The 24746-nt window shown below is 55.9% G+C and overlaps 8 protein-coding genes across 8 annotated transcripts; 5 read left to right on the top strand and 3 right to left on the bottom strand.

Moving 5' to 3' along the window:
• Nucleotides 1-174: 174 nt before the first annotated feature.
• On the bottom strand, nt 175-1761 carry LTHEOB_12177 (tRNA methyltransferase trm5; the record flags this gene model as incomplete). Its single annotated transcript, XM_035509015.1, has 4 exons — nt 175-735; nt 793-1292; nt 1343-1444; nt 1500-1761. The coding sequence occupies 4 exons, from the start codon at nt 1759-1761 to the stop codon at nt 175-177; spliced, it is 1425 nt and encodes a 474-aa protein (XP_035365294.1).
• A 390-nt stretch (nt 1762-2151) lies between these two features.
• LTHEOB_12176 (Kinesin family protein) lies at nt 2152-7040 on the top strand (the record flags this gene model as incomplete). Its single annotated transcript, XM_035509014.1, has 2 exons — nt 2152-2212; nt 2263-7040. 2 exons carry the CDS (start codon nt 2152-2154, stop codon nt 7038-7040), a joined length of 4839 nt encoding a protein of 1612 aa, XP_035365293.1.
• Nucleotides 7041-8781: 1741 nt separating this feature from the next.
• LTHEOB_12175 (MFS transporter) lies at nt 8782-10561 on the top strand (the record flags this gene model as incomplete). Its single annotated transcript, XM_035509013.1, has 4 exons — nt 8782-8945; nt 9001-9101; nt 9151-9584; nt 9635-10561. The coding sequence occupies 4 exons, from the start codon at nt 8782-8784 to the stop codon at nt 10559-10561; spliced, it is 1626 nt and encodes a 541-aa protein (XP_035365292.1).
• A 1833-nt stretch (nt 10562-12394) lies between these two features.
• Nucleotides 12395-14018, top strand: LTHEOB_12174 (MFS monocarboxylate transporter; the record flags this gene model as incomplete). Its single annotated transcript, XM_035509012.1, has 4 exons — nt 12395-12619; nt 12704-13289; nt 13339-13403; nt 13458-14018. 4 exons carry the CDS (start codon nt 12395-12397, stop codon nt 14016-14018), a joined length of 1437 nt encoding a protein of 478 aa, XP_035365291.1.
• Nucleotides 14019-14287: 269 nt separating this feature from the next.
• LTHEOB_12173 (Benzodiazepine receptor family protein) lies at nt 14288-15017 on the bottom strand (the record flags this gene model as incomplete). The annotated part of the gene is made up of 4 exons (XM_035509011.1): nt 14288-14353; nt 14411-14626; nt 14683-14852; nt 14906-15017. The coding sequence occupies 4 exons, from the start codon at nt 15015-15017 to the stop codon at nt 14288-14290; spliced, it is 564 nt and encodes a 187-aa protein (XP_035365290.1).
• Nucleotides 15018-15756: 739 nt separating this feature from the next.
• On the top strand, nt 15757-18559 carry LTHEOB_12172 (Arsenite-resistance protein 2; the record flags this gene model as incomplete). Its single annotated transcript, XM_035509010.1, has 4 exons — nt 15757-15770; nt 15888-15934; nt 15990-17983; nt 18038-18559. The coding sequence occupies 4 exons, from the start codon at nt 15757-15759 to the stop codon at nt 18557-18559; spliced, it is 2577 nt and encodes an 858-aa protein (XP_035365289.1).
• Nucleotides 18560-19357: 798 nt separating this feature from the next.
• LTHEOB_12171 (Px domain-containing protein) lies at nt 19358-22802 on the top strand (the record flags this gene model as incomplete). The annotated part of the gene is made up of 9 exons (XM_035509009.1): nt 19358-19625; nt 19677-19906; nt 19968-20276; nt 20332-20998; nt 21052-21148; nt 21199-21682; nt 21766-21876; nt 21929-22489; nt 22578-22802. 9 exons carry the CDS (start codon nt 19358-19360, stop codon nt 22800-22802), a joined length of 2952 nt encoding a protein of 983 aa, XP_035365288.1.
• Nucleotides 22803-23198: 396 nt separating this feature from the next.
• Nucleotides 23199-23928, bottom strand: LTHEOB_12170 (Ribosomal protein l37 mitochondrial; the record flags this gene model as incomplete). Its single annotated transcript, XM_035509008.1, has 2 exons — nt 23199-23440; nt 23514-23928. The coding sequence occupies 2 exons, from the start codon at nt 23926-23928 to the stop codon at nt 23199-23201; spliced, it is 657 nt and encodes a 218-aa protein (XP_035365287.1).
• Between the last annotated feature and the right edge of the window lie 818 nt (nt 23929-24746).

The following is a 24746-nucleotide window of genomic DNA, read 5'->3' as shown; positions in this document are numbered from 1 at the left end:
CATGAGACACGACTAGACAAAGCACCGTTCAGGCTAAATGGAAATGGTCCACAATCCGTATGCCTATAATTTTATCTATCCTGCTCATAGATGCTTTTTCCTAGTCCCAAACGCCCGGCCTAACAACCCTCCCACCAGCCCCCAAAAGCATGCAGCAGAACTGAACAATCGCCCTCAAGGCTTGCGGAAAGCTACTTCTGCTGGGAGGCGGAAACTTGCACAGAACATCCTCTTGTTCGGTGCTACGTCTCGCACATCGTAGATTTCCCCATCTAGAGTTTCGCGGGTGATTTCGAACTCCAGCTTCTCGGATATCCGCTTGCAGATATCAATCTCCTGCTCGACATTGTCGTCGCTCTTGGTGCCGAAGCAATAGACATGCACCATAGGAAGCTTGACATCAGTATGCGGAGCAAACAGAGTTGATGGGTCCGCCGTTCCTAGAGCCTCGCTGACTGGTGAGCGCGCATAAAGGCCAATGAAGGAAGGCAGGAAGTCGATGGCGTTGGCGGGAAGGTTCATGACGTAGTGGGAGAAGGTGCGGGGCTGAGTGAGGACCCGTTCAAGCGACTTGGGATCCACGGCAGCCGGTACTTTGTCTCCGCCAGCCTTACGACGCGAGCCACCAGGCGCCGCCTTCACTGTGACGCTATGTGACGATCTGTAGAGATCGGCAGTGGCATCGCGGATGAACGCGTGGCCGTCGGCGTTGAAGGCGCGGACGAATTGGCCAACCTATCGCGGAATTAGTCGTGAGGGGCATTCAGGGGCACACCTGGGGGCCGATCTTACCTTGTTCCTTTCGACTGCATCCGCCATGCATGCATAGCTGTCCGGGTTCAGATCATTCGCCCAGGTGAAGATGCGCTTCTTGCCTGCAGGAACCGCGAAAGGTCCGACGCCAGCCATAACGTCGCAAACAGCTTCTCCTTCGCTGAAGGCCTGGACCATGCGCCGGTGCTCAGCCTGCAGCCTGCTGTTCCAGTAGACCTTTGCGTAGTCGAAGCGGAAGGTGCAGTTCTCTTCGTGAAGCTCGACGTTGAGATCTGGCGATCCGATGAGCACTTCGTACGAGAAGGTGCGGAACTCGCTCTCGTCGCCCACGTTGTCGATCTTGCTGATGACAGTCTCAACCTTGTGAGATTTATCCTTGAGAACCTGGGCGACGACATTCTTGTAAGGCTGGTGGGATTCACGCAAGTTCAAGTGAAGGATGTGCCCGACTTGGGAGAAGCGCTTGGGATATGCGTCTTCCCTGTTGTCCTCTGGAACGATCGCAGACATGATTTCGTCTGACATTGAGTCAGCATGGGATGCTGTCACTGGGGCCCAAGTGACCCACCATATGTCCAGTAATCATAGTCTAGGTGCAAGTCATAGGGCACTACGCTCGCGATGTCCTTACTCTGGAACTCAGCCAGCGTGGGAGACCAGGTGGAGGGGTCTGCCTGCTCCCATCAGCACGCGTTCCGCACAAACAGGGGCATAGGCCAGTCTACCATCGTGCCTGACGTCCGGCCTCAGCAGCACACACTTGCGGCCCTTGGAGGCCAGCTCAGGCAGCGGGTCGGCCTGAACCGACTGCAGACGCGGCGCGGACAGCACATCCTTGCTCTTCTCCAGGGCCTTGCGCACGAGCGAAATGTCCTTGTTGTTCGCGACACGGGCGGCGGAAATGGGGAAGGTCTTCTGGAAGAAGCTGCGGTCAAGGGTGCGCATGGCCCGATTGACGGGGGGGCGGAACATGGTGTCGTCAGACATGGGCGCGGGGCAGGGGCGATGGAGCGGCAGGAGCCCAGGGCTCTGTGAAATGAGCAGCGCGGGAGTCGGTGCAGTCTGGGGGATGCGCAGGCTCAGGCGTCAGAGGGTGGAAATTATTTTGGGCCGTGTTTTTGGCTAAGCGTCGGCGGCCGGCGAGGATCGAGCTTCGGGGAAGCCCTGCAGCGGGCTTGCCAACCATCCGCAAGGGCCTGTTAATAACTCCCGCCTGTCAACATCCACCGACCGAGGCCCCCCCGTTCACGCGCGTCGCGTTCTCCCCCCGCCGCCCTCGATGAAGCCTCCATAGCCTCGCAACGCGAACCCGACTGAACACATACACTCACCCGCACCCACGCGCCCCGCCGCGCTGACGGCGACCCCCAACTCACCATGGCGTCCGGCGGAGGGAACATCAAGGTCGTTGTGCGATGCAGGCCCTTCAACAGCAGAGGTGCGATCGCAACCACGACCTGCCCGGAGAGCATGCTGACGCTTGCGCAGAGAAGGACCGCAACGCACAATGTATCGTGCAGATGTCTGGCAACCAGACCGTCCTGTCGCCCCCGAAGGGAATGGACGCGAAAGCCAAGGGCAACAAGGCCGCCTCCGAGGGTCCCAAGAACTTCAGCTTCGACAAGAGTTACTGGTCCTTCGACAAGTCTGCTCCTAACTACGCTGGTCAGGACAATCTGTTCGACGACCTCGGCCGCCCGCTGCTTGACAATGCATTCCAGGGATTCAACAACTGTATTTTCGCCTACGGTCAGACAGGTTCGGGAAAATCGTACTCCATGATGGGCTATGGCGAGGAATATGGTGTTATCCCGCGCATTTGCAAGGGCATGTTCGAGCGTATCGAGGAAATGCAGAAGGACCCGTCGCTTAGCTGCACCGTCGAAGTCTCGTACCTGGAGATCTACAACGAGCGCGTTCGCGACCTGCTGAACCCGGCCAATAAGGGCAACCTGAAGGTCCGCGAGCATCCGTCTACCGGTCCCTATGTCGAAGATCTGGCCAAGCTTGTCGTTCGCTCCTTTGTGGAAATCGAGAACTTGATGGACGAGGGTAACAAGGCCAGAACTGTTGCCGCTACCAACATGAACGAGACCTCTTCTCGATCGCACGCCGTCTTTACCTTGACTCTGACCCAGAAGCGCCATGACAATGAGACAAACATGGATACGGAAAAGGTGGCGAAGATCAGTCTGGTCGATTTGGCTGGTTCGGAACGTGCTACGTCTACGGGAGCAACAGGCGCGCGTCTGAAGGAAGGTGCTGAGATTAACAGATCTCTGTCGACCCTGGGACGTGTCATTGCGGCTTTGGCAGACTTATCGTCCGGAAAAGCCAAGAAGAAGGCTGCTTCAATGGTTCCTTATCGAGACTCGGTTCTCACTTGGCTTTTGAAAGACTCACTTGGTGGAAACAGTATGACGGCCATGATTGCTGCAATTTCCCCAGCAGATATCAACTTCGACGAAACTCTATCGACCCTACGATACGCCGACTCCGCCAAGCGCATCAAGAACCACGCCGTTGTCAACGAGGATCCGAATGCCCGTATGATCCGCGAACTCAAAGAGGAATTGGCCCAACTCCGCTCAAAGCTTGGCGGTGGAGGAGGTGGAGGAGGCGGTGGCGGAGCAGGCGTACCCCCGGAGGAGCAGTATGCACCGGACACTCCGCTGGAGAAACAAATCGTTTCCATCACCTCTTCGGACGGATCTGTCAAGAAGGTTTCGAAGGCCGAGATTGCCGAACAGCTCAGTCAATCTGAAAAACTGTTCAAGGACCTCAATCAAACATGGGAAGAAAAGATGCTGAAGACAGAGGAGATCCACAAAGAGCGAGAGGCTAAGCTCGAAGAACTGGGTATTAGCATCGAAAAGGGCTTCGTTGGTCTCCACACCCCTAAGAAGATGCCCCATCTGGTCAACTTGAGCGATGACCCACTGCTGGCCGAGTGCCTGGTCTACAATTTGAAACCTGGTACAACCTTGGTTGGCAACGTCGACACCCAGAACGGCGCTGAAGTCCGCCTTAACGGAACGAAAATCCTCCCTGAGCACTGTACGTTTGAGAACGTGGATAACGTGGTAACGGTGGTTCCCAAGCCCAACGCAGGAGTTATGGTCAACGGCTTGCGCATTGAAGAGCCGAAGCGACTCCGCAGCGGTTACCGTATTATCCTAGGTGATTTCCACATATTCCGCTTCAACCATCCTGAGGAAGCCCGCGCCGAGAGAGAAGTGCAAGGCAGTCTTCTCCGTCACTCGATGACAGCAAGCCAAGTTCCTTCACCAGCTGGAACATCTTCGCGGCCAGCTCACTCCCGAACCTGGAGTACTACCAGCCAGGGTCAGTCCGAAGATCCAAGCCCACGAGGCGGCTCGCCGGTTCCCTATAAGAGCAGTCGGGATACCGATTGGTCTTTCGCCCGGCGTGAAGCAGTGACAGCCATCCTTGGACCTGACCAGAAGATTTCCAACTTGACCGATGACGAGCTGGATGTCCTGTTCGATGATCTCCAACGCGTGCGCGCGGTGAGAAAAGCGAAGCCAGAGAGCAAGTTCTTCGAGAGAGAGGAAGATGCAGAGTCCGACGGGTCGTTTCCGATCAGGGAAAAGTACGCTTCAACTAGCACGGTGGATAACTTCTCCTTAGATACTGCATTGACAATTCCTGGGACCCCGCAGTTTGGAGAGGAGGACGAACGGCTCAGGGCTGCTCGTGAAGATATGCAGAACCAGCTCGACAAGCGTAAAGGCGAGTACGAGGACCAGCTCAAGGACGCCGAAGGGTCCTCTCTCGAGATTGAAGACATCCGTGTTCAGAAGGTCAAAATGGAAGAACGGCTCCGCGCAGTCAAGGAGGAAATGCAGCAAGAACTTCAACGACAAAAGGAAAGTTTTGAAAGGCAGCTGCAGGAGTACTCCTCTACACCGACGTCAGAAGGGAAGAGTGCATTCATCTTCCTCTCAAAGGAGGAGGCTGAGCGAGCCAAGAACGTGTTCGCGCACTGGAGACAGCGCAGATACGTGGCCATGGCGGAAACGCTACTTCAGAACGCTGCACTGCTGAAGGAAGCCCAGGTCATGAGCCAACAAATGGACAAGCATGTCGTGTTCCAGTTCTGTGTTGTCGACGTGGGCCACACGTTTGCGTCTTCCTACGACCTAGTGCTTAATGGCGTTCCCGGCGAGGATGACGAAGACCTTGAGGCAACCCCCAAGCCATGCATTGGTATCAGGGTTGTTGACTTCAAAGACCACGTCATCCACCTTTGGTCCTTGCAGAAGCTCCGAAGGCGCGTCAGGGCAATGCGCCAGATGCACCAATACCTGAACAAGCCGGAATACATGCAACACTTCCGCCTCGAAAACCCCTTTACCGAGCCGTGTTCACCGGAATACTCTCGAATTGGAGATGCAGACGTGCCTCTGGCTGCGGTCTTCGAATCCCGCGTCCAGGACTTTTCGATCGACGTTACATCGACCTATACGGAGGGCGTGGTCGGCATATTGCGGCTCTCTCTGGAGCCTTCTTTCGCTGAAGCTTCGTCATCAACTCTGAAGTTTAACGTCGTCATGCACCGAATGATTGGCTTCCCTGAGCGCGAAGGAACCGACGTCCATGCCCAACTGTTTTTCCCCGGCATTTCCGACGAAGGAGGCGCCACCACTACTCAGATGATCAAGGGCTTCAACGAAGGGCCAATCAAGTTTGAAAGCGTGCACAGCATGGGTTTGCCGCTCAACAGCCCGCGCACGGCGTCTCTTCGAATTTCTATTTTCGCCAAGGTCACTGTGACACATTTAGACAAGCTCCTGAGCTGGGATGATATGCGTGACTCAGCACCAAGACCGAAGGTAAAACGTATGAACTCGCGGCTGCCAGAGTCCGAGTTCTATGCTGAAGAGCGTCATGACATCTTCGCGAGAGTGCAAATCCAGGAAATGGCGGAGGACGGCAATTACAAACCTGTCGACGTTATCCAGACTGGTACTCTCGACCAAGGTGCTTTTCAACTGCACCAGGGTATTCAGCGCCGGTTCGTTGTTGATCTGACCCACAGCTCTGGGCAAATGCTCCAGTGGCAAGACATTTCGTCGATCCGTGTGGGCCATGTCAAATTGCTCGATGCAAGTGGCCGCACCGCTGGAACGGATTCCCCACAGCCTCAGGTACCGATGAAACTCCTAGCCCGACCAACCGTCAAGGACAATGCCGATGGTACAAGCAACGTGACTTTCATTGCCCTTTGGGATTCCAGCATGCACGGATCTCTTATGCTTGACCGCACCACCGCCGATCGCTACAGAGTCCAAGTGTCTCTCATCTGGGATGTCGCGTGTGCCAAGTTGGCGAAGCCAATGACCTTCTCCTTGGACGTTTCCGTGCAAATTCGCTCTCGTGCCTACATTCGCCCCACGTCAATGTTCAGCAACATGTTTCGCGGCCAACGCATCATACACTCGACCACGGGCATGTTCTCTGTCGCCATCAGACCGGTCTCTGCAAAGAGAGCTGTGGACCTGTGGAGGATGAGCACTCAGCACGATTACGTCAAGGGCGAGGAACTGCTCACAGGCTGGACCCCGCGCGGCGTCTCCCTCGTCAAAGACTTCCTTGCTACGCGGAAGCGACGCAGAAGAGTTGCGGAGATTGAGACAGCCCGGAGCATTCTCAGCCAAAGGGCGCTCACCGCTAACAGTGATGCTTACCTTGATAATGATGGCGAGCTCAGCGACCGGCAGAGAGAACTTCTGAACAAGGTTCTTGCGCTTTGGCAGACAAAGAAGGACATTGGGGAGCTCATTCTCACGAAGGAAAACCTCGAGCCGCCGGAGCGCGGTGCAGCTTTTGCGACGCCGCCTAATGGCGAGACGAAGCCGACACTGGTCTCAGAAGTGCGCTATGTGGCGAAGAACCCAACAATGCTAAAGAGTGGCTATCTCATGACGCCCGATGATACCAACACGCGGTGGGTGCGGCGGTTCGTGGAATTGCGGCGGCCATATCTGCACATCTTCACGGTGCCTGAGGGCGACGAACTGAATGCCATCAACCTGTCCAACTCGCGCATAGATCACCAACCGCCGGTGGCTGGGTTGTTGCAGCGGCATAACATGAACGTCTTCGCCGTCTTCGCGCCGCAGAACACCTTCCTCTTCGCAGCCAAGAGTGAACGCGAAAAGATCGAATGGATACTCAAAATCGATCAGAGCTACTTCAGCAGCGGAAGCGGCACGCCGGCGGAGGACGACGACAGCGCTTGAGATCTATTGCCATGATAAACCCGGAAATTAACGAACCTCTCTTTGAACCCCCCACCAATACCAAGGACGGATAACCCTCCGACACCCTCCTTCATTATCCGTGTGTATGTACGAGTCTAAAATGCCGGCGTTGAGATGTAACGATTGGTTTCACCAGAAAGAAGCTCAAACCCATTTGGATGATTGGATGAATGGACGGCTCGTCCATGGCCGCTTTTTGTTGTTTGTACTTTTCTTTCCCTTTCCATGTTTTGCTACAAATTTGGCTGGCAGGCACACAGGATTATTTGGAGGCGACCGCTGCAAACGCTCTGTTTCTGATACCCAAAGCATGTCCGCGGGAGAAAACCGCGGTGCCCTTTTCCCTTTTCTTCGACCTTCTTCTCCCGTACTTATTTCCCCCTCCCTTTATCAAGCTAGACCGTGCCCCTACAACAGGAGAAAAGGATACAATCAATCTTCGTTTCGCTTTTTCGGTCTTTCGGAGGCAGATGGTTAATTTAGTGACACCTATAGACTGGATTCAAATTTGAGATGTGGGAATTTCTGGCGGAGACGTTGCACTTTTGGCTTGCACAAACTATCGAGTTTCCTATCCAAGACACCAGCACAAGCAGAACATGTACGACACCAAGCTCTTTGTCTTTGACGAGAAAATCGGTGAGCTCAGGAGGCAAGGTTACTTTGTGCAAACGAGCTTGTACACTTGATTGATTCCAAGCCACCAGGAGATTCAGCCAAGTGCGGTGAAGAGTACAATGTTCTCATCCTAAACCCTCAAGCCTCGCTGAGACATGATTAATGAAGCCACAAAATGGTGTGAGAGAAGGCCTTCTCAATCGCGTACAGGGAACAGCTGCCAAAGTCGAGCAATTGAAGTACGGGACCGGACGCTATAGTCCGTTGACTTGGCGATTCCAGTACACGTACCCCAAGGAAGACGCTCGAGTCACAATCCTTTCCCGAATTGAGGCAAATTGCATAGCCTCCCCCTGACGAAGAACCATAGACGACCAGCTCAGCAGGAATCGTGCTGACTGAGAAGTGAAGGGCCAGGTCGGGGAGACGACGGGCACGCTGGGCAACGACTCGCATGTATCAGATAGGAGCGGCAACTGAGGTGCGTCCGGAAGCTAAAGCTCCACAAAGCCAAGCCGTCGACAGAGGAGCATTCGTCAGCAGAGTGCGCACACAATTCCGTGGTGTTGAGATTGGCGCGCGTAGGGCTGTGTGGCACACTTTGATAGTTCCGGGGTGGGGGATCTGGAACAAGGGCCGTGCAGAGACTCCGCAACAGCCGCCGTATCAGCGTATTTTCCGCAGACGCGCAGATCCCGGATCGGCATGGAGTCCAAGAAAGTTGGTGTCTCCTCAGTGTCTCGAAGGGGGAAGCACTGGCGTATGGAGCCGAATGAGGTGCCGCTTCGTGATCGCCAATCACCCAGAACCTTAGTAGGGGTGCGCGACGACACCTGTGTCAACAAAGTACACACATCAGGCCAGCATAATCGAAGACAAGAATGTTTAGTGTGTCGCAAAAAAAAGGGAGGACAAAAAGGATGTGGGGCCGAGGGCTAATACAATTGCGCGCATTCGCCCGACCTTTGTCTTCACCATCCGACCACACCTTCTTTTCTCCATTCCCGAAATTCTCTCCCCAGCCTACAGGCAGGTCCTGTAGCTGCGCAGGTCATTCAATCTTTTAGTAGTACTCTCTTTAATCACACAACCAAAAAAAAATATGGGGTTTCTGAACATTCTGGAGGACCGCCATCTTGGGCAACTGGAGGTGCCCGGAACGGCGTTTCTTGACAACAGCAGCGGAAAGGACCTCGCGCCGGAGAAGGACAAGGCACTCAAGTATGGCACTGGCAAGCACGCAGACACGGTTCTTGTGCCGCAGCCGTAAGTAGATCTCGAAGAGGTGCGAAGAGAAAAAATGAGCTGAACATGGAGACAGATCGGATGATCCAAACGACCCGCTCAACTTCTCGCCGGCGAAGAAGCTGACCATAACTTCGATCGTTTCCTTTGGGACGGTCATTTTCTCTGCTGTCATTGGTAAGAGTGCAGAAGCTTCTCGGCGCATCCTAGCGCTAACACGATGCAGCTCCAATGCTTGCCCCCGGCCTGGTAGTCATTGCCGAAGAGTTCAAGCGTCCACTCAAGGACGTGTCTCTCGCAACCGGATACCAGTCCCTTGTTGCCGGATGCTCGCTCCCGCTCGTGTCAGCTTGCTCGCGCAAATGGGGCAAGCGCCCGGTGATGCTGATTTCGGCGCTGTTCGGATTTGCCGGGTCCATTTCCGGCGCTCTGTGGACCAGTTTCGACGGATTGATAGTCAGCAGGATCATCCAGGGCGGAAGTATCGCGGCGTTCGAAAGTGTTGGCATCTCGATGATCGGAGACATCTATTTCGTGCACGAGCGCGGCTTCTACATGGCGCTCATGCAGTTCCTCCTCGGGGCGACTTCGAACTTCACGGCGGTGGTTGCGGGACCGATCATAGCGAACCTTGGCTGGGAGTACCTTTTCTACATGCTGGTGAGTAGGTTTCGTTAAGATTCGCGAAGTGCCGGGGCTGACGATGGCAGATTCCGTTCACGGGCGTCGAGACGGTGCTGCTGTTCTTCTTCGTGCCCGAGACGCAGTACAACCGCGGGACGGGCTTCGCTGGCGACACCGAGATCATCACCACCAAAGACGGCGGCAGCATCCGGTCCATCGAGACGGGGTCGACGCTGGTGCCGCAGAAGAAGACGTACTGGCAACAGCTGGCCGTCTTCACGGGCACCTACTCGGACGACAACTTCTTCCAGCTGCTGTTGATGCCATTCGCCATCTGCATCAACCTGCCGGTGCTGTGGTCAGTCATCGTCAGCGGCGGGGCAGTGGCGCTGGTGGTGGTGCAGTCGATCATCCTGCCGCAAGTTTTCTCTGCGCCGCCGTACCTGCTGTCGCCGACGGGCGTGGGGTACCTGTCGATGGGCCCGTTCGTGGGCGGGCTGCTGTCGGCCGTCGTCATGGCGGCCATCGGCGACCCGCTGGTGCGGTGGGCGTGCCGCAGGAACGGCGGCGTCTACGAGCCCGAGTACCGCCTGCTGAGCATGGTCGGCGGCTTCCTCATGCCGCTGGGCGCGCTGCTCTTCGGCTACCTCGCCCAGAACGGCGTCAGCTTCTGGGCCACGGCCAGCGTGCACGGCGTCGACGTCATCGGCGTCATCTGCGTCGCCACGTCCACGGCCGCGTATGGTGTTGACGCCTACCGCGAGATGGCGTCCGAGATCTTCGTGCTGAGCGCCGCCTTCAAGGCCTTCGTCTTTTACAGCTTCAGCTACTTCGTCAACGACTGGACCGCGTCGGCCGGCGTGGGCCAGGTCTTTTACGTCCTGTCGCTCATCACCACCATCATCATCCTCACCACCCCCGTCATCTTCGTGTGGGGCAAGGTCTACCGCAGCTACTGGGCCCGCGCGAACATTCTTGGCAAGCTTCACCTACGCACTCACGCTGAGGATTAGCTGGTTTCATCCGGTAGCCTATTTTCGAGTAGTTGAGACAATGAACATACAGACTGCTCGGGATTTGGAATGCAACAATGGAAGGATATGTCTTACTATCTCTGTGCACCCGTGCTTGACGAAGCGGTTGACTCGAGCATGACTTTTGGTCTGCTTCCGGAAAAGAGGTTCTTGTGCAATGACCTGGAATCGAGAGATGGCACAGACTAGTGGTTTTGAGGCGCTGCATGTCTAGACTGCCTTTAAGCAATAAGCTTGTCTATGACCGGAAACCGACGGCAATTGACGTTTAAACACAGCCGTCTCCCGGCAGTTTGGATTAGTAGCGCGGCAGAATGAAACAGCCTGAGACGGTGTATGAGATGCAGGGGTGTTGGAGCAATAATCCCGGACACGCCATGTTTCTCATCCTTCTTCTCCCCACTTTGCCCAGAGCTTCGTAATATTTGAACGTCTGGCCCTCATAAATCGCCACCTGAGCCTGTTGCAAGCCCAAAAAGCAGCAGTACGAGCCGCTGACGTGCCTACCTGCAAGAATTGTGAGCGTGCTGTCGGCCACCGTCTCGAGGGCTCGCCTAATCGCGTCGAGGAGACTTGGCCACCGTGCCGAGGGTTCCTTGGTTACTTGAGCATGCATGATACCCATGGCAACTGCAACAGTGGATCCCCACCTCCACGACCGACCAAAGCTTGGTAATCTTGGGGACTTGCTTGACCATGTCCCTTCTACCAAGTCCTAGGTATAAGTCATCCAAGGAATATACGGGCTATTTACCGGCCACCGCGGAAAAAAAAAAGGCGCTTGGACGTCCCTAGAGTATAATCAGACTCGAGTCACTATAGAGCTAAGGTTTCGGAAAAGCAATTAGTGATATTAGCTCAGCTAGTAGCTTCCTAGTAGTAATCTACTTTCCTTCAGATTAAGCTCTGCCCGGTCTATTTATTACCTTCAACGTTCTATAAGCGGGCGTCATGGACGGGTTAACCGCCCACCCTGTCATTCTCCGTTCTTTTCAAACAGAGTGGGTGAATGGCCCTGTCCAGGACGTTAGCTTTGTATTCTAAACCCTATCCATAAATTTTCTGGCCGTTTCCTACATTATACAACGAGGTGCAGAATCACACGCTGTGTAAAGGGTTGGTGGACGATGATGTGAAAAAGCCGGGCTCAATCCGAGAAGAAAAATTGGAGATGAAAAGAAGAGAAGTAAGGTGACTGGGTGGTGCGGCCCGAAAAAAATGGTTCGACGATGGCCACCCGTGGTATGAAGTCACCGAACTTTTTCTCTCTCGTTTACCGATGGTACACCTTCTTGACCGGCTAATCGCGTATTTGCAACCACAATTCCATGACTGGCTACGAATAAATCACGCACCGATCACGGTGAAGCAGCCCAATCCACGGCACTACACGGCCCGGGTGCAGTGAGCGCCAAACTATACGCAGATCAAACAGCACGAACACGGGCCGCTTATCGACGTGTCTCGGTGCGTATTGCTGCGAACCGGGTGAGTCATATGCCGGGAGCGCAGCGACGGTGCATCTCTGGGCCACGATGGGCGTATGAAGAGCTGCGTGCCGTCCGCTAGGATGCACATCGAAGCTTGTCCAAAGGCCGATTTTCCGATTTGCATCGGCAACCCAAGCCGATGTCGCCCACCCAGCCAAGTGGCTCACTTGCTATCAGTCCCCACCCACCGGTCTGCACGAGAAACTTCACTCTCCTTTTTAAAAGGCCGCTTAGTCTCCGCATTCCTGCCCCGCTCCAACCCGCTCGTTTCGAATTCGCTGCCTTTTTAGGCCCTATCAACCACCTCTAGTCTTTTTTGGCCATGGACATCGCCCCCGTCTCTACCCACGAGCCCACTCGGTCCAGCTCCGAGAAGGGCGAGGACAATGATTGCACCATCGAGCCCATTCGCACAGTTAAGACACATCAGACTCTAGATTTGCAGCGTACATCTTCGCGGCCGGCAAATGTGCTGCAGCGCTTCATCACCCCCTCCACCTTCCGAGAAGAGCCACCACCAGACGGAGGTCTGAAGGCCTGGCTGCAGGTATGTTTGGTCGAGCTGTGACTGAGCAGAGTTCTTCTAGTTTAGCTACTTGCCGCGCCTCGCTATAAAAACTAACGATCAAAGGTACTTGCTGGACACCTCTCTCTCTTTTGCACTTGGGGCTACTTGAACTCGTGGGGCTTGTTTCAGGCCTATTACGTCTCCACATACAACTTGCCCGCTTCGACTGTGTCGTGGGTCGTCTCGATCCAGATCTTCATGATCAACTTGATGGCCAGCTTCTCCGGCCGCCTCTTCGACGCCGGCTACTACCGCCCCACCGTCCTCTGCGGCATGATACTCGAGGTGCTTGCCATCATGATGACTTCCCTCTGTAATCGCTTCTGGCAGGTCTTTCTGGCACAAGGTGTGTGTGGAGGCTTGGGCATGGGCCTCATCTGGTGTCCCACCATAAGTTTGATCTCGACCTACTTTGTGAAACGCCGCGCCGTCGGCATCGCCTTCACTCTTGCCGGCTCCAGCACCGGCGGTGTCATTTTCCCAGTCATTTTCCAGCAGCTCATGCCGCGCCTCGGCTTCGGTTGGACTGTGAGGGTCATGGGCTTCATTGTCGTGAGTCTGTTTTGCGTCGTGCTTTCTCTTGCGCGAACCAGGATCAATCCAAGAGAATCCGGCCCGTTCTTGGACCTTCAGTCCTTCAAAGAGCCTTGTGAGTGCGACCAAGCCCCGAGCCATCCGTCCTGCTGACAGCTTCGCAGCTTATTCGCTCTTCACCGTCGGCGCATTCCTCATGTCATGGAGTGTCTACCTTGCTTTCTTCTACGTAAGTCATTAAGAAGGCGTGTGGCTGAGAGCATACCTCTAACGAACTGCACAGGTGAACTCTTTTGCGCATAACATCATCCATGTCCCTTCCTCCAAGTCCCTGACACTGTTATATCTCATGAACGGCATCTCGGTAGCTGGTCGTATTCTCCCTGCTCTCTTCGCTGATCGCTTCTTCGGATCACTCAACACCTTCATCTTCTTGACAGCCATCGCGGGCACCATCATGCTCTGCTGGACCGCAGTCGACAGTCTGAAAGGCCTTATGATCTGGGCCGCCTTCTATGGTTTCTTCGGCGCCGGACTGCAAGGCCTTTTCGGCGCGGCTTTGTCAGGCCTTACCACCGACCTAAAAAAGATGGGCGTCAGGGTGGGTATGGTCATGAGCATCTGCAGCATCGCCGGCCTGACGGGGAGCCCGCTCGCCGGAGCCTTGATCGAGTACAACCACGGAAGCTATCAGGGAATGCAGATTTTCGCAGGAAGCTGCCTTATCGGAGCCGCCTCGGTCAACACCCTAGCCGCACTTGCTGGCGCAGGTTACTTCCAGAAAGGCAAGGCTTCACAACCCGATTGTGACACCCCGGCTGTCCAAAAGGATGAGAAGTGTTAAGAAAGGTTGCCACTCCCGTGCGTGGCAGCGATTGATCATATTCGCAAATAGATTGACTAGTGTCTTTTACCGGCGTTTAGGAAGGAAAAAAATTGCAATCAGGCAACGGTTGGTTGAACTTTTCAAAAATTAATGACCTAGTTTATAATAGATATGATGCTGGCTTAAATCTTGTGGTTGTAGTGAGAAGTCGATACGACAGGCTGCGTGCTCTCGCGTGAGCATACTCGACTGGGCGTACCGACGCATAGTCCTGAGGCTGACTGGAACTACTCTGACTTGTCAGCCTTGTCGAGGTCCTTGAAGGACCAGTTGTTGAGGTAACCGAAGCCAGCCTGCAGGCACAGTTAGCGGGGTGTACACGGCGGCATTCAACACCGGCAGAGGCTCACGCTCAGGTAGCTGGCAAAGCTCAGCCATGCAAGGTAAGGAGCCATGATCCAGGCGCTCGTCTCGTCAACCCCGCTCCAAGTGTAAGCGAGGTAGCCGACAGTGCCGGTCAAAGCAACAATGTCGACAGTGGCGGCAAGAGGACGGCCAAAGCCAAAGAAGAGAGGCATCCAGATCAGGTTCAGGCCAAGCTGCACGGTATAGAGAGTTGCGCCTTGCTGAATTTTGAATCAGTAAAGAATTGATCCGAGGCAGCAAGACATGGAATGGCTACCTTGGCCAGATCAGCCTTGATGGGATCAACCGACGTCAGGCCAGCGGTCCAGGCACGATATGAGGCATAGCCCATGCCAGCATACAGCAGCGTCCAGACGGGACCGAAGACCCAGGCCGGAGGACGACCTTTCGGCCGTCTCAGTTTGTTATATGTGCTGTCCGTCTGAGCTGCAGAAAGATTAGCGGTTGGCGACGGCTGGCGCGGCGGATGCGCGACATACGGCGCGTGAGATAGCCAATGCCGGCGCCGGCGACAACGGGCAGCAGAATGGCGGCGGCGGGCCGCTCAAAGACGGCAGCGGGCAGCGTCAGAGCAGGGACGAAGGTGGTCATTTTGGAGGTGGGAATGGCAGAGGGATGGTGGTGACGTGAGTGTTTGCGGCGGGCCAATAAATGATTGCTTGTTTGAGCATGGCGCCGGGACTGCCCTGGTGCTGCTACGGCCGGCGCAAGCGCACAGTCGCACGGGGGAGCGCGCCAAGCCAGCGGGCGCAGCGCAGCCGCAGCCGCCGGTTGCCAGCTGCCCGTTCCCCGGCCGGTACGACCCCGATCGTCGCGCGCGAGACCTCTCTCTCCTTCACGCCCCGTCACCCTCTCCACTCTTCCTCACCCCAGCAGCTGCTCCGCCTGCCGCGTGAGCTGCCATCCGTGAGTGTCGCCATCTTCACCCTTCAACCGGCGCCCTCCGCTGTCGAGAATTGTTGGTTTCCTTTGCCTTCTTCTCCGCTTCTCCCTTGCCCGCGTCGTCTCTCCGCCTCCGCCCACGTCGCCTTCTTCATTCCTTCCTCCCATCCAATCCATCTTTGTTGCCGCGCCGCCACGCGCCCGCGCCTATTGTCCATCAACTTCCGAACCCCCTCTTGTCTTGTCTTTCCTTGACCCAAAACTAGACGTGCTTCTCTAACCCGGGCCCATGATGGCAAACAGCTCCGACGATTGCTCTGGTCCCACAACCAAACGCCGCCTCCTGATGGATGCGTTTGGCTGACCGGTCCCGCTGACGATTTGAACCCCACTCCCCCTCGGTCTTCCGCGAACACCCAGCTCCAGCCCAGCCTTGCGACTTGTCACCATGGACACTCACGGGTACGTCGCCATGGAACCGGATGCTGGACTCCCACTCCCATCGGCGTCAGTTGTCAATGCTCTTTATTAGCTTTTGCTCTCCCCATTCCTATGCAATCGCTGACCACATGGCCACAGTCGTGACGAGCGCCCTGCCACCGACTCTTATCGTCGCAGATCGCCTGGTACGTGCACCCGGCATTTAGCTCTTGAACTCTTCGCTCATTCTGCTTCGTACAGGTGCCTCAGAAAGACGCGGACGCCCGGCCCGTGAACGCTCTCGCTCTCCGAAGGTTATCGACCGTTACCAGCCCGATCGCTCAGGCAGGGATGATTACTACCGTGGCCGCGATGATGTACACCGCCGACGCTCGTCGCCTCCGCCCGTGCAACCGGGAATCGATCGATACGTCCCTGGCCAAGATCCTACTCCAATTCTCATGACCAACCCTCTGCCGAATCCCTTGACACTCGACTACCAGGTTGGCTTCAACTGGTTCGCCGAATGGTGGAGGATGGAGCAGCTCGTGAAAGAAGAAAAAGAGCGTCAGGCCAACGGTGGCCGTCGCCCCGAGCGCCTCAAGGGTGAACGTGAGGCCCGGGAAGAGCGCGGCCAAGAGCGCGAGAAGATACAGGCTGCATACGATGCCTACAAGGAGAAGCTTCAGGTACAGATGGCTCGGACCTTTGTTCAACAACACAAGGGTGAAGAATGGTTCAAAGAACGCTACGACCCCGAGGCAAGAGACATCTTCCGCCAACATCTCAGCGAATTCCGCCGTGACATCTACAACCAGTGGGAACAAGATTTGGAATCCGGTCTTTTTGATGAGTTTACCCTGGAAGGCATCTACAAGAGCGAAAGCAATGGCGCAGGCGGCGTCGTAGAGAAAGAGGAGGGAGAAACTACCGCAGCGAACGAAGTGCTGGGCGTTGGCGATCTCCTCCCTTCCAAAGGCGGAGATTTGCGAGACGAGGCTGCTCTTCAGCCTACGCTCCTCATCAAGACTATCGCTCCGACTGTGAGTAGGGTGAAGATGGAGGCTTTCTGCAAGGAGCACCTCGGTGAAGGTGAGGGCGGCTTCAAATGGCTTAGTCTAAGTGACCCGAATCCGCTCAAGAAGTGCCACCGTATCGGCTGGGTCATCCTCAACCCTGGTGCGGAACAAGCGCCAAAAGATGAGCGTGGTGATGGGCGCGAGGAGGAAGGCGAAGACGTCGATATGGCACGGTCCGAGGCTGATGCACCAAGTGTTTCAACTGCTGAAAAGGCGCTTGCCGAGATCAACGGAAAGACAATTCAGGACGAGGTTCGCGGTGACTTCACGTGTCACGTCGGAATCCACGAGCCTCCTGCTGCACCGCGGAAGAAAGCGTTGTGGGATCTCTTTTCTGCTCCTGAACGCATTGAGCGCGATCTCCAACTTGCCATGCGCCTAGTGTCTAAGCTGGACGAAGAGCTGGGTTCCGAGCACAACAGCTTGAGTAAGATCGAGGAGAGGGTTGAGATGCTCTTGAGCCAAGGCGCTCTGCAACCTCCGGTTACCGCACCCAGTGGAAAGAAGGAAAAGAAGGAAGAAGATGAGGAGATCGAGGAGGGAGAGGATGTCAACATGGATGATGAGGAAGAAGGAGCGTACGACGAGGAAGTTGATGACGAGGAGCTGCTTGTCAAGAAAAAGAAGCTTGATCTCCTGGTGGAATACCTCCGTCGTGTTTTCAGTTTCTGCTTCTTCTGCGTCTTTGAGAGTGATTCAGTACATGAGCTCACTCGCAAGTGTCCTGGTGGACACCTGCGCCGCCCCCGGTCTAGCCTCACCACTGCTGCGAAGACGGTCGCCAAGGCCAGTGCCGCGGGCCAGGCATTCCCGCTCAAAAAGCAGGAGTCGGTCACGGAGGAAGAATCAGCAGGATCACCGAGTCAGGAGAAGAAGACGTTCAAGACTAGCGGCAAGAACCAACAGCAGCTTCAGAGAGCGTTCAACTGGGTTAAGACGTATGAGGACAAGCTTCTGCAAATCCTCGAACCCGAGAACGTGGATCTAAAGAAGCTAGGCGGTAAGCCGGTGGAAGAGGCGATGGAAGACGAACTCATCAAGTACGTCAAGCAGGAGGACGAGGCCAAGTTCCGCTGCAAGGTCCCCGAGTGCACAAAGCTCTTCAAGGGCCAGCCGTTCTGGAGAAAGCACGTGGAAAAGAGACATCCCGAATTCTACGAAAAAGTGCAGTCTGAGGTTAGTCCGCCCTAGCGCCGAAACAGGGATGCCCTGCCGCTAACGAAATGATAGGTCGAAATGGTCAACCGCTATGTCCTGGACCCTGCGCACATTGCCCCCTCTCGCAGTGATGCAAACAGCAACGGACACTTCCCCCTGCACAATAACGTGCCGACGGGGACGCCTCGCGGGTTCAACTTGGCGAGCATGCCGTTTGGCTTCCCTGGCATGGCGCCGAACCAAGCAGCATTCTCGGCGTTGTTTGGGCAGCAGGGCATGGCCAATGGCTACGGGGCATTTGGCGACGACGACCGGCACGCGGCCGGCCCGATGCGGCGGGGAAACGCGGGGTCTCGGTACGGCAGTCGGACAGCGGGCCCGTACGATCGACAGCAGAAGGACGCGCGCAACATGCGGTGGAACGGCGGATCTGGCCGGCTGACGCCGCCGCGAGGCAACGGACGGGCTGGGACAGGGACTCGGTATACCGATGGAGGTGCGGTAGGCCCGCGCGAGGCGGTGCAGGGAAGGAGCCTTAAGAGCTACGAGGATTTGGATGCAGCAGGTGGCAGCGTCGGCGAGCTCAACTACTAGGGGCTTGGCGCTCGGTTCGAGGCTTGCGGACCTAGAGGCGTCAGGCACTCGGGGCGGCGATTTCGGGCGTCAGCGGCGACACGGTTCATTATTCAGTGGATTTGACTAGTTCTCACTTAGGTTATCGGTGGGCAAAAGGGAGGCCGGCTCTGGTAGCATAATGCGAATGCAAATTTGAGTAGCGAGAGGTGCCTGCTGGTGGTGCCAAGCTTTGCGGTTGTGGGGATCGCCGCTTGGGCTTGAGCAGGTGGACTGTGGCTCGGCGCTGACGTCCCGCTGCGCGTGACGGACCAAGCCCTGGTTGTTGAACGCGCCAGGACTGCGTCGCGACGCTGCCAACGAACCTGGGCGGCCTTTGCCCTAGGAGCGGGTGGGCTTGGGGCTTGCGTGCTTGCGTACTCAATTAGTAGGCCACACAGCCTCAGGCTGCACGCCCAGCCGCAGGGGCGCTCGGGCTCTGTGCCGGTGACCCGCGTCATCGCAAACACCCGCCCAGACCTGCTCCTGCTCTCTCTCGCAGTCCGCGGACCGCTCATTCCTCTCCACCTCGCCCTCTCCTCGCGCCCTTGTCCCCTCCCCGACAGCGCCTCTGGCCGCCGACCCGTGCTGACTCGTTGCGCCCGCTCGTTCGCGCGAAACTCTTTGTTGCTGTCCGCAGCAGCCTCCGACCCACAGATCGCTGCGTTGCCCTTGAACCTACGACACGAGCCGCAGCCGTAGTCCCTGCGGCAGGGCTGTTCTTAAAATATCAGGAAGCCCGCCGTTCCCACCCTCCATTCTGCTTCCTGCTATCCCACTATGGTTGAACAGACATCGCCTGCGAACCCCGCCAACGGGCCCCCAAGGATTGAGGCCAGCTCCCCCGCTGACGAATTCCCCAAACCCGTTCGTACCGACACGGTCGACACCACCATCGATGAGTTCTTCGAGGCGCCAGAGGAGCAGGAGGAATCCCCTCGAATGGAGCGCCTTGCGCTTGCAAGGTCGGGTGCATCCTACATGTCCAAGCTATCGACCAATTCAGTCCCCCCTCCTGGGTCAATCCTCACCGGCAAGCAAGAGCATTGTAAGCGCCCGCACTGTGCAATGTCGCGCCGTCGTGTTAACTTCGCTGCAGATTTGAAACGCGAGCTTATTTCCCAACAAACCAAATTCGAGATCGCCGAGCTGTCGTCGCCAACCGCCCTCCAAAGATTCGGCGCCCCCTTCAGATCTGACGCCGGCGAGGTCTCTCCCCGAGACTCGGAGCTTCCGCTACTACGATACATATTCGTGCACCATGTTCGCAATTTCCCCTTCCTCGACCAGGCCAGGGAGAAGGAGTTCTGGCAGGACAAGTTACAAGTGGTTAGTTTGGAGAATCCATGTCGGCGCTCGTCGAGGCTGACGTCAATGCAACCCTGCGCAGTTTCTTGAGTCTTTTGCGAACAAGCACATTTCTGGTTCTGAGGATAGGCTGGAGGAGACCAAGCGTAGGAAGCTTGCCGTGAAGGCTGAGAAGCTCGTGGAGCTCATGATGGTCTCGGGCATCCCCACTGCATCTGGTTATGAGGAGAGAATACGCTTCTCCGAAATGGAGGTAGTGGACAGAGGTGCGAACGAAAACGGACTGGTGGTCAACAAGCCCCAAGGCCATCCCATCAATGGTTGGGATGTCAATGTTGCAGGAGTGCGCACCATTTCAGTCAAGCGGCACGTTCGCTACCATACTCATGCCGTAAGTGCAACCCGCATTTCTGGCCAAATTACGCGTTGCTGACGATTCATTCCAGGAATACATCTTGCGCGTCCAACGGCATGACCAACCCGAGATCTACGTGGGGCGGAAATGGTCCGATTTTGTTGATCTTCACAAGAGAATCAGGCTCGAGCTCCCAGGCAAGGTTCTTCCTCCGCTTCCTAGACGAAACAAGAAGAATTCATACCTCAGCGCCGGCGCCGACGACGATGAGGATTCAGATTCACTCTCTTCCGTGTCTACCCAAGATGTCCAAAATTACGGCGGTGACAGTGCATCAGACAATGGGAGCGGAGGAGGCGGCGGACTGCGCAGCTACCTTCCTCTACCGGGAAGTGGCCACAGACGCAATGCCTCCAAATCGTCTCTTTCAAGTTCACCTTCGCGCAGAGCTTCGGGCGAAGGCTTCGGTCTCCAGCAGCGTCATGTCCTTTACAGAGAGGAGCAGCGTGTGTCGCTCCGAGCATTCCTTCGCACTTTCCTGAAGAACGAAACGATTGCCAACTCGAACTCTATGTCGGAATTTCTTACCGGAAATGTCGTCTCACTGAACGAAGAAGAGATGGACGACATTGAGCGGCGCAAGGAGATGGACGAAAAGCGTATAGAAGAGCAGAGGAAGTTCTACGAAATCGCTCGTCAGAGGGCCGCAGAGCTCGACGTTCACATGGAGAAGTTCAGGAGAGAGATTGTCGAAGCAAGTAGGTATACCGACTCATTTCGGTCGTCCATGCACGCTAACAGTGGACTGTAGACGGCTTGTCGCATCTGTTCCAAGAGATTCGCGTCAAGAACAAAATCGCAGACCTCAAGCCTGAGTACCAGAAATTCGCCGAGTGGTGCAGGATAGAGTACGTACCGTGCTCTTCTCCGCAGGTACTTCGTTACTAACAACGTTTAGGGTGGCTGCCACGATCTACCATCTTTTCCTCGCCGAGGACAATTCCCCTGACTTGTTTGCTCAGCTTAAGAGAATCCACTCAATGGTTCCTTATACCGTCATGAAGAATGTCATTCGCATCGCCAATCCCGCTGCTGTTATGAGCGGAGTGTTAGATCTATTCTTAGCACAGCCATTTGGATCCCGGTCACTACTGCAGCGCATCTTTGGCATGGCCATTAACGATGGAATCAGCGCTGTGCAAAAGACGATCGATACCTTGAGTTCCTCCAAGATCAAAGACCCAGTCCTTTGCGACAAGATCAAGGCCTATACGGACTCAGATGAAGCGGTCAAGGGCATCATACGCCAACAGGCAGAGTCCGAGCAGGTTGACATACTCGTGGCCGTTCTCCGATCCGATTTCTTCGAACCAGAGCTTTCTGAGGAACAAATTGGCACCGTCTTCAACGCGTACGTGGCTTGGAACAATGCGGTAGAAAATGTAAGAGACCACATGCGCGTTAAGCCAGGAAAAATGAAACCACCCAGGATGGCAGAGAAACATGGCTGACTTTAATTATGTAGGTTGACGCGGAAATGCGCTCAGGAGCGGAGCTTTTCGCACATCTCAAACAGCTCTTGAAGCTCAGTCTGCGGCAGAGAGACAAGAAGATGATGCTTGAGATCATCGAAGAGGTAGGGTTTTCCTGAATGAGGCGTACTTAATGTGGTGCTAACAACATTATAGCCAACTACCCTGCAACTGTTCCGTGATCTCTTCACTATCTTCTACGAACCTCTTGTTCGGGTGTACAAGTCTGCGAACGTCTACAACAGTATCACAGATTTCGCTGTGTTCGTGGATGACATCATCCGCACGGTTGAAGCAGCCCAGCGCGCCGACATCTCCGCCGATCCCAACCAAACTGTGCAAGCATTCATCGACCTCTGCGCTAGACACGAAGATAACCTCTACAAGTTCATTCACGAGGTCCATATCCACGATAATGGGCTATTCGACCAGCTCATGGGTTGGATCGAAGGCATTCTAGAGTTCCTGAGAAAGGGTCCCCCTGGAGGCGGAAAACTCGATATGAATGGGTTGTTCAAACTTGGTCTGGATTCAGGGATGATCGACCAGCGAACGGCTGTTCGAGAGATCAATTCTTTGATCAAGTGGCAGACAGCTCGCAAGAAGTGGCATTCGGACAAGACGAGGCAAAAGATGGCTCAAGGAGGTGACGATGGCGGAGAGATGGTCGGCATGGGCATTGGAGGATTCACGAGCAGCGATTTCGGTCTCCATGCCGTAAGTACCCGTAACCCTGGTCACGCGGCCAATAACATTCGGGAAGCAAGCGAACCTGATTCGGCTAACGCTGTAATTTCGATTATAGGACGACCTTGTGGATCTCAATATCGAGGACGACGACGACGATCCGGATTCAATCGAAGAATCCGACGACGACTCGGATCCGATCGTTGCCGAGCGCAATCGCCGACGCAGGAAGAGAGACCAACTGAAGAGCACCGCAGGCGAGCCGCAGAAGCCGCCAATTACCGAGCTCAGGAAGCTCCACCCGACGTTCCTTAGCATGCTTCGAGACGTTCTTGCAGCTTGAGTTGGCTTTTCTTCTCTTTCACTTCGGAATTCTGGTCACTGGGGGATCGGGGGATCAAAAGACATTCGGTAATTATTTTTGGGGGGCGTTTAGTCCAGATTCGTAGCAATCTGGAGAGCAGTGTTTGGTGGGGTGTAAAGCTCGAGGCAGGATTGTACCTGCGCCGAAGCTGGGCAAAGATATCGAGGCAACCGATCCAGTGGCCTTCCGGGAGTTTGCCAGGAAGCTAATGCATATGACTGATTGTGTTGAGAACATAAATTAGAGATACATAACAGCGCCTTTGCGCCTTTGATGCTCCACTCTGCGGTCGTTGAATTTCTAGTGATGTACACATATGTAGACATAAACGTCCGATATACCCAATTGCGCCGCATACACTCCGCGCTTTTTTTTTTAACCCATGGCCTTGAGGAAGTTGGCCTCCTTGATGGCCTTTCTCCTCTGCTCCCGCATGGCCTTGGTGAGGTCTTCTCTCGCCTTGTCCGCCTCCAGGCTGCCCTTGGCGGTGCCGTCTCCTGCGGGCAGGTCGATGCTCTGCTCGTAGACGGGGATCTTTGGTGCTAGTAGGTCGGGGTTCAACATGGCTTGCTTGCGGAGGCGCTTCGCTGCTAGACGACGCTGCTTCTTGGATTTCGCTGTTTTTTTTGAAGAGTTGGAATCAGCAAGCTGAACAAATAAAAAAAATAGAAGTGATAAAATTGAACTCACAGAACAGGTCACCCTCGTCGGCCTCTTCGCTCTTGCCCTCGCGCTGCAACGTCGTCCACAGCCACGCGGGGTATTCCGAATCCTCCATGGCGACCGGGTCGGTCTTGTTCTTGAGGAAGTTCAGGCCCTTGAGCGGCGTGCCGGCCGGCACGGAGCTCTGCACCAGGACGGGCGCGGAGGAGGGCTTGCCGGGCTTCGCGACGCCGGCGGCGTCGGGCGAAGGCGTCAATGGCGTGCTCAGCGGCTGCGCGGCCGAGGTCGACGTCGCGGGCGGCGCGGGCGAGGCGGACCGCGCGGCGTCGGTGGTGGGCGCTTTTGCGGATGCGGCGCGCGTGGTGGTGAAGGCGCGATTGGCGGCGGCGGCGGAGCGGAGGCCCCGCGAGCCGGTGCGGAGGAGGCAGCGCGGGCAGATCATGGTTGGGGGGGGGGGCGGGCTTCGGAGCGGGAGAGAGGGTTGTTGGATGCAATGCCTTCGACAAAGCTCCCAATGGGCCTCGAGGATCTCCGTCGGAGAGTGGTTAGGTCACCCGCAATCGCAACTTTCTGTCGGCGAATATTTGTTCCGCGGGGTGCTCCAGATCCCCGTCCAGTTCATCGGTCACGCAGCTGGCCGGAACCAACCTGAGACTGCTTACTCATTTCCCCGCAGGATGATGGCAGGTGTAATCACGGCATGCGTCGATGCGGTCTTACCCCAACAGACGGCATTTTGATGATTGGCTGGATGCCGGAAAAGCAGACCAGAAAATGCTTGGAAAGCCACGGCCCGTTTCGTAACCACGCCCGCCTTACAACCTCCCGATGGTCGCACGACAGCACCGGTAGATAGTGCTATCACTATCATGTGACTGCGAGCCAAATTCAAACACAATTTACGTCGGGCAGGCTGGTTAGAGTTACATTGACGGGGGCTGTGTCGTTGGGCGGCGGCGCGTGTCACCTGCACGTCATGGAAGCTGCTGCTCCGATGCAACACTTGGACGACGTGGGAAGGCGTGCGTACGTGTAATGCTGGGCTGGATTGTTTGTTTGAGAGCGGCCCAGGGGCGTGAGACGGCGCCGCGGGTTTGCCCGCGCGGGCTAGGCTGGTGTCCGGATATACGGAGCAGCGTCCAGCATGTGCTGACCTCATTCATCCGGATCAACGTGTGCCACAGATTCACCCGTGAGAACGAGGCGTGGCCGGCTTCTAGAAAGGCGGCCGCGTGAGGGGTAGCAGATCCCGGTGGGTGG

This window comes from Lasiodiplodia theobromae, assembly GCF_012971845.1.
Source record: "Lasiodiplodia theobromae strain AM2As chromosome Unknown scaffold_58, whole genome shotgun sequence".
Lineage (NCBI taxonomy): Eukaryota > Fungi > Ascomycota > Dothideomycetes > Botryosphaeriales > Botryosphaeriaceae > Lasiodiplodia > Lasiodiplodia theobromae.
This window is presented reverse-complemented; position numbering and strand designations above follow the sequence as displayed.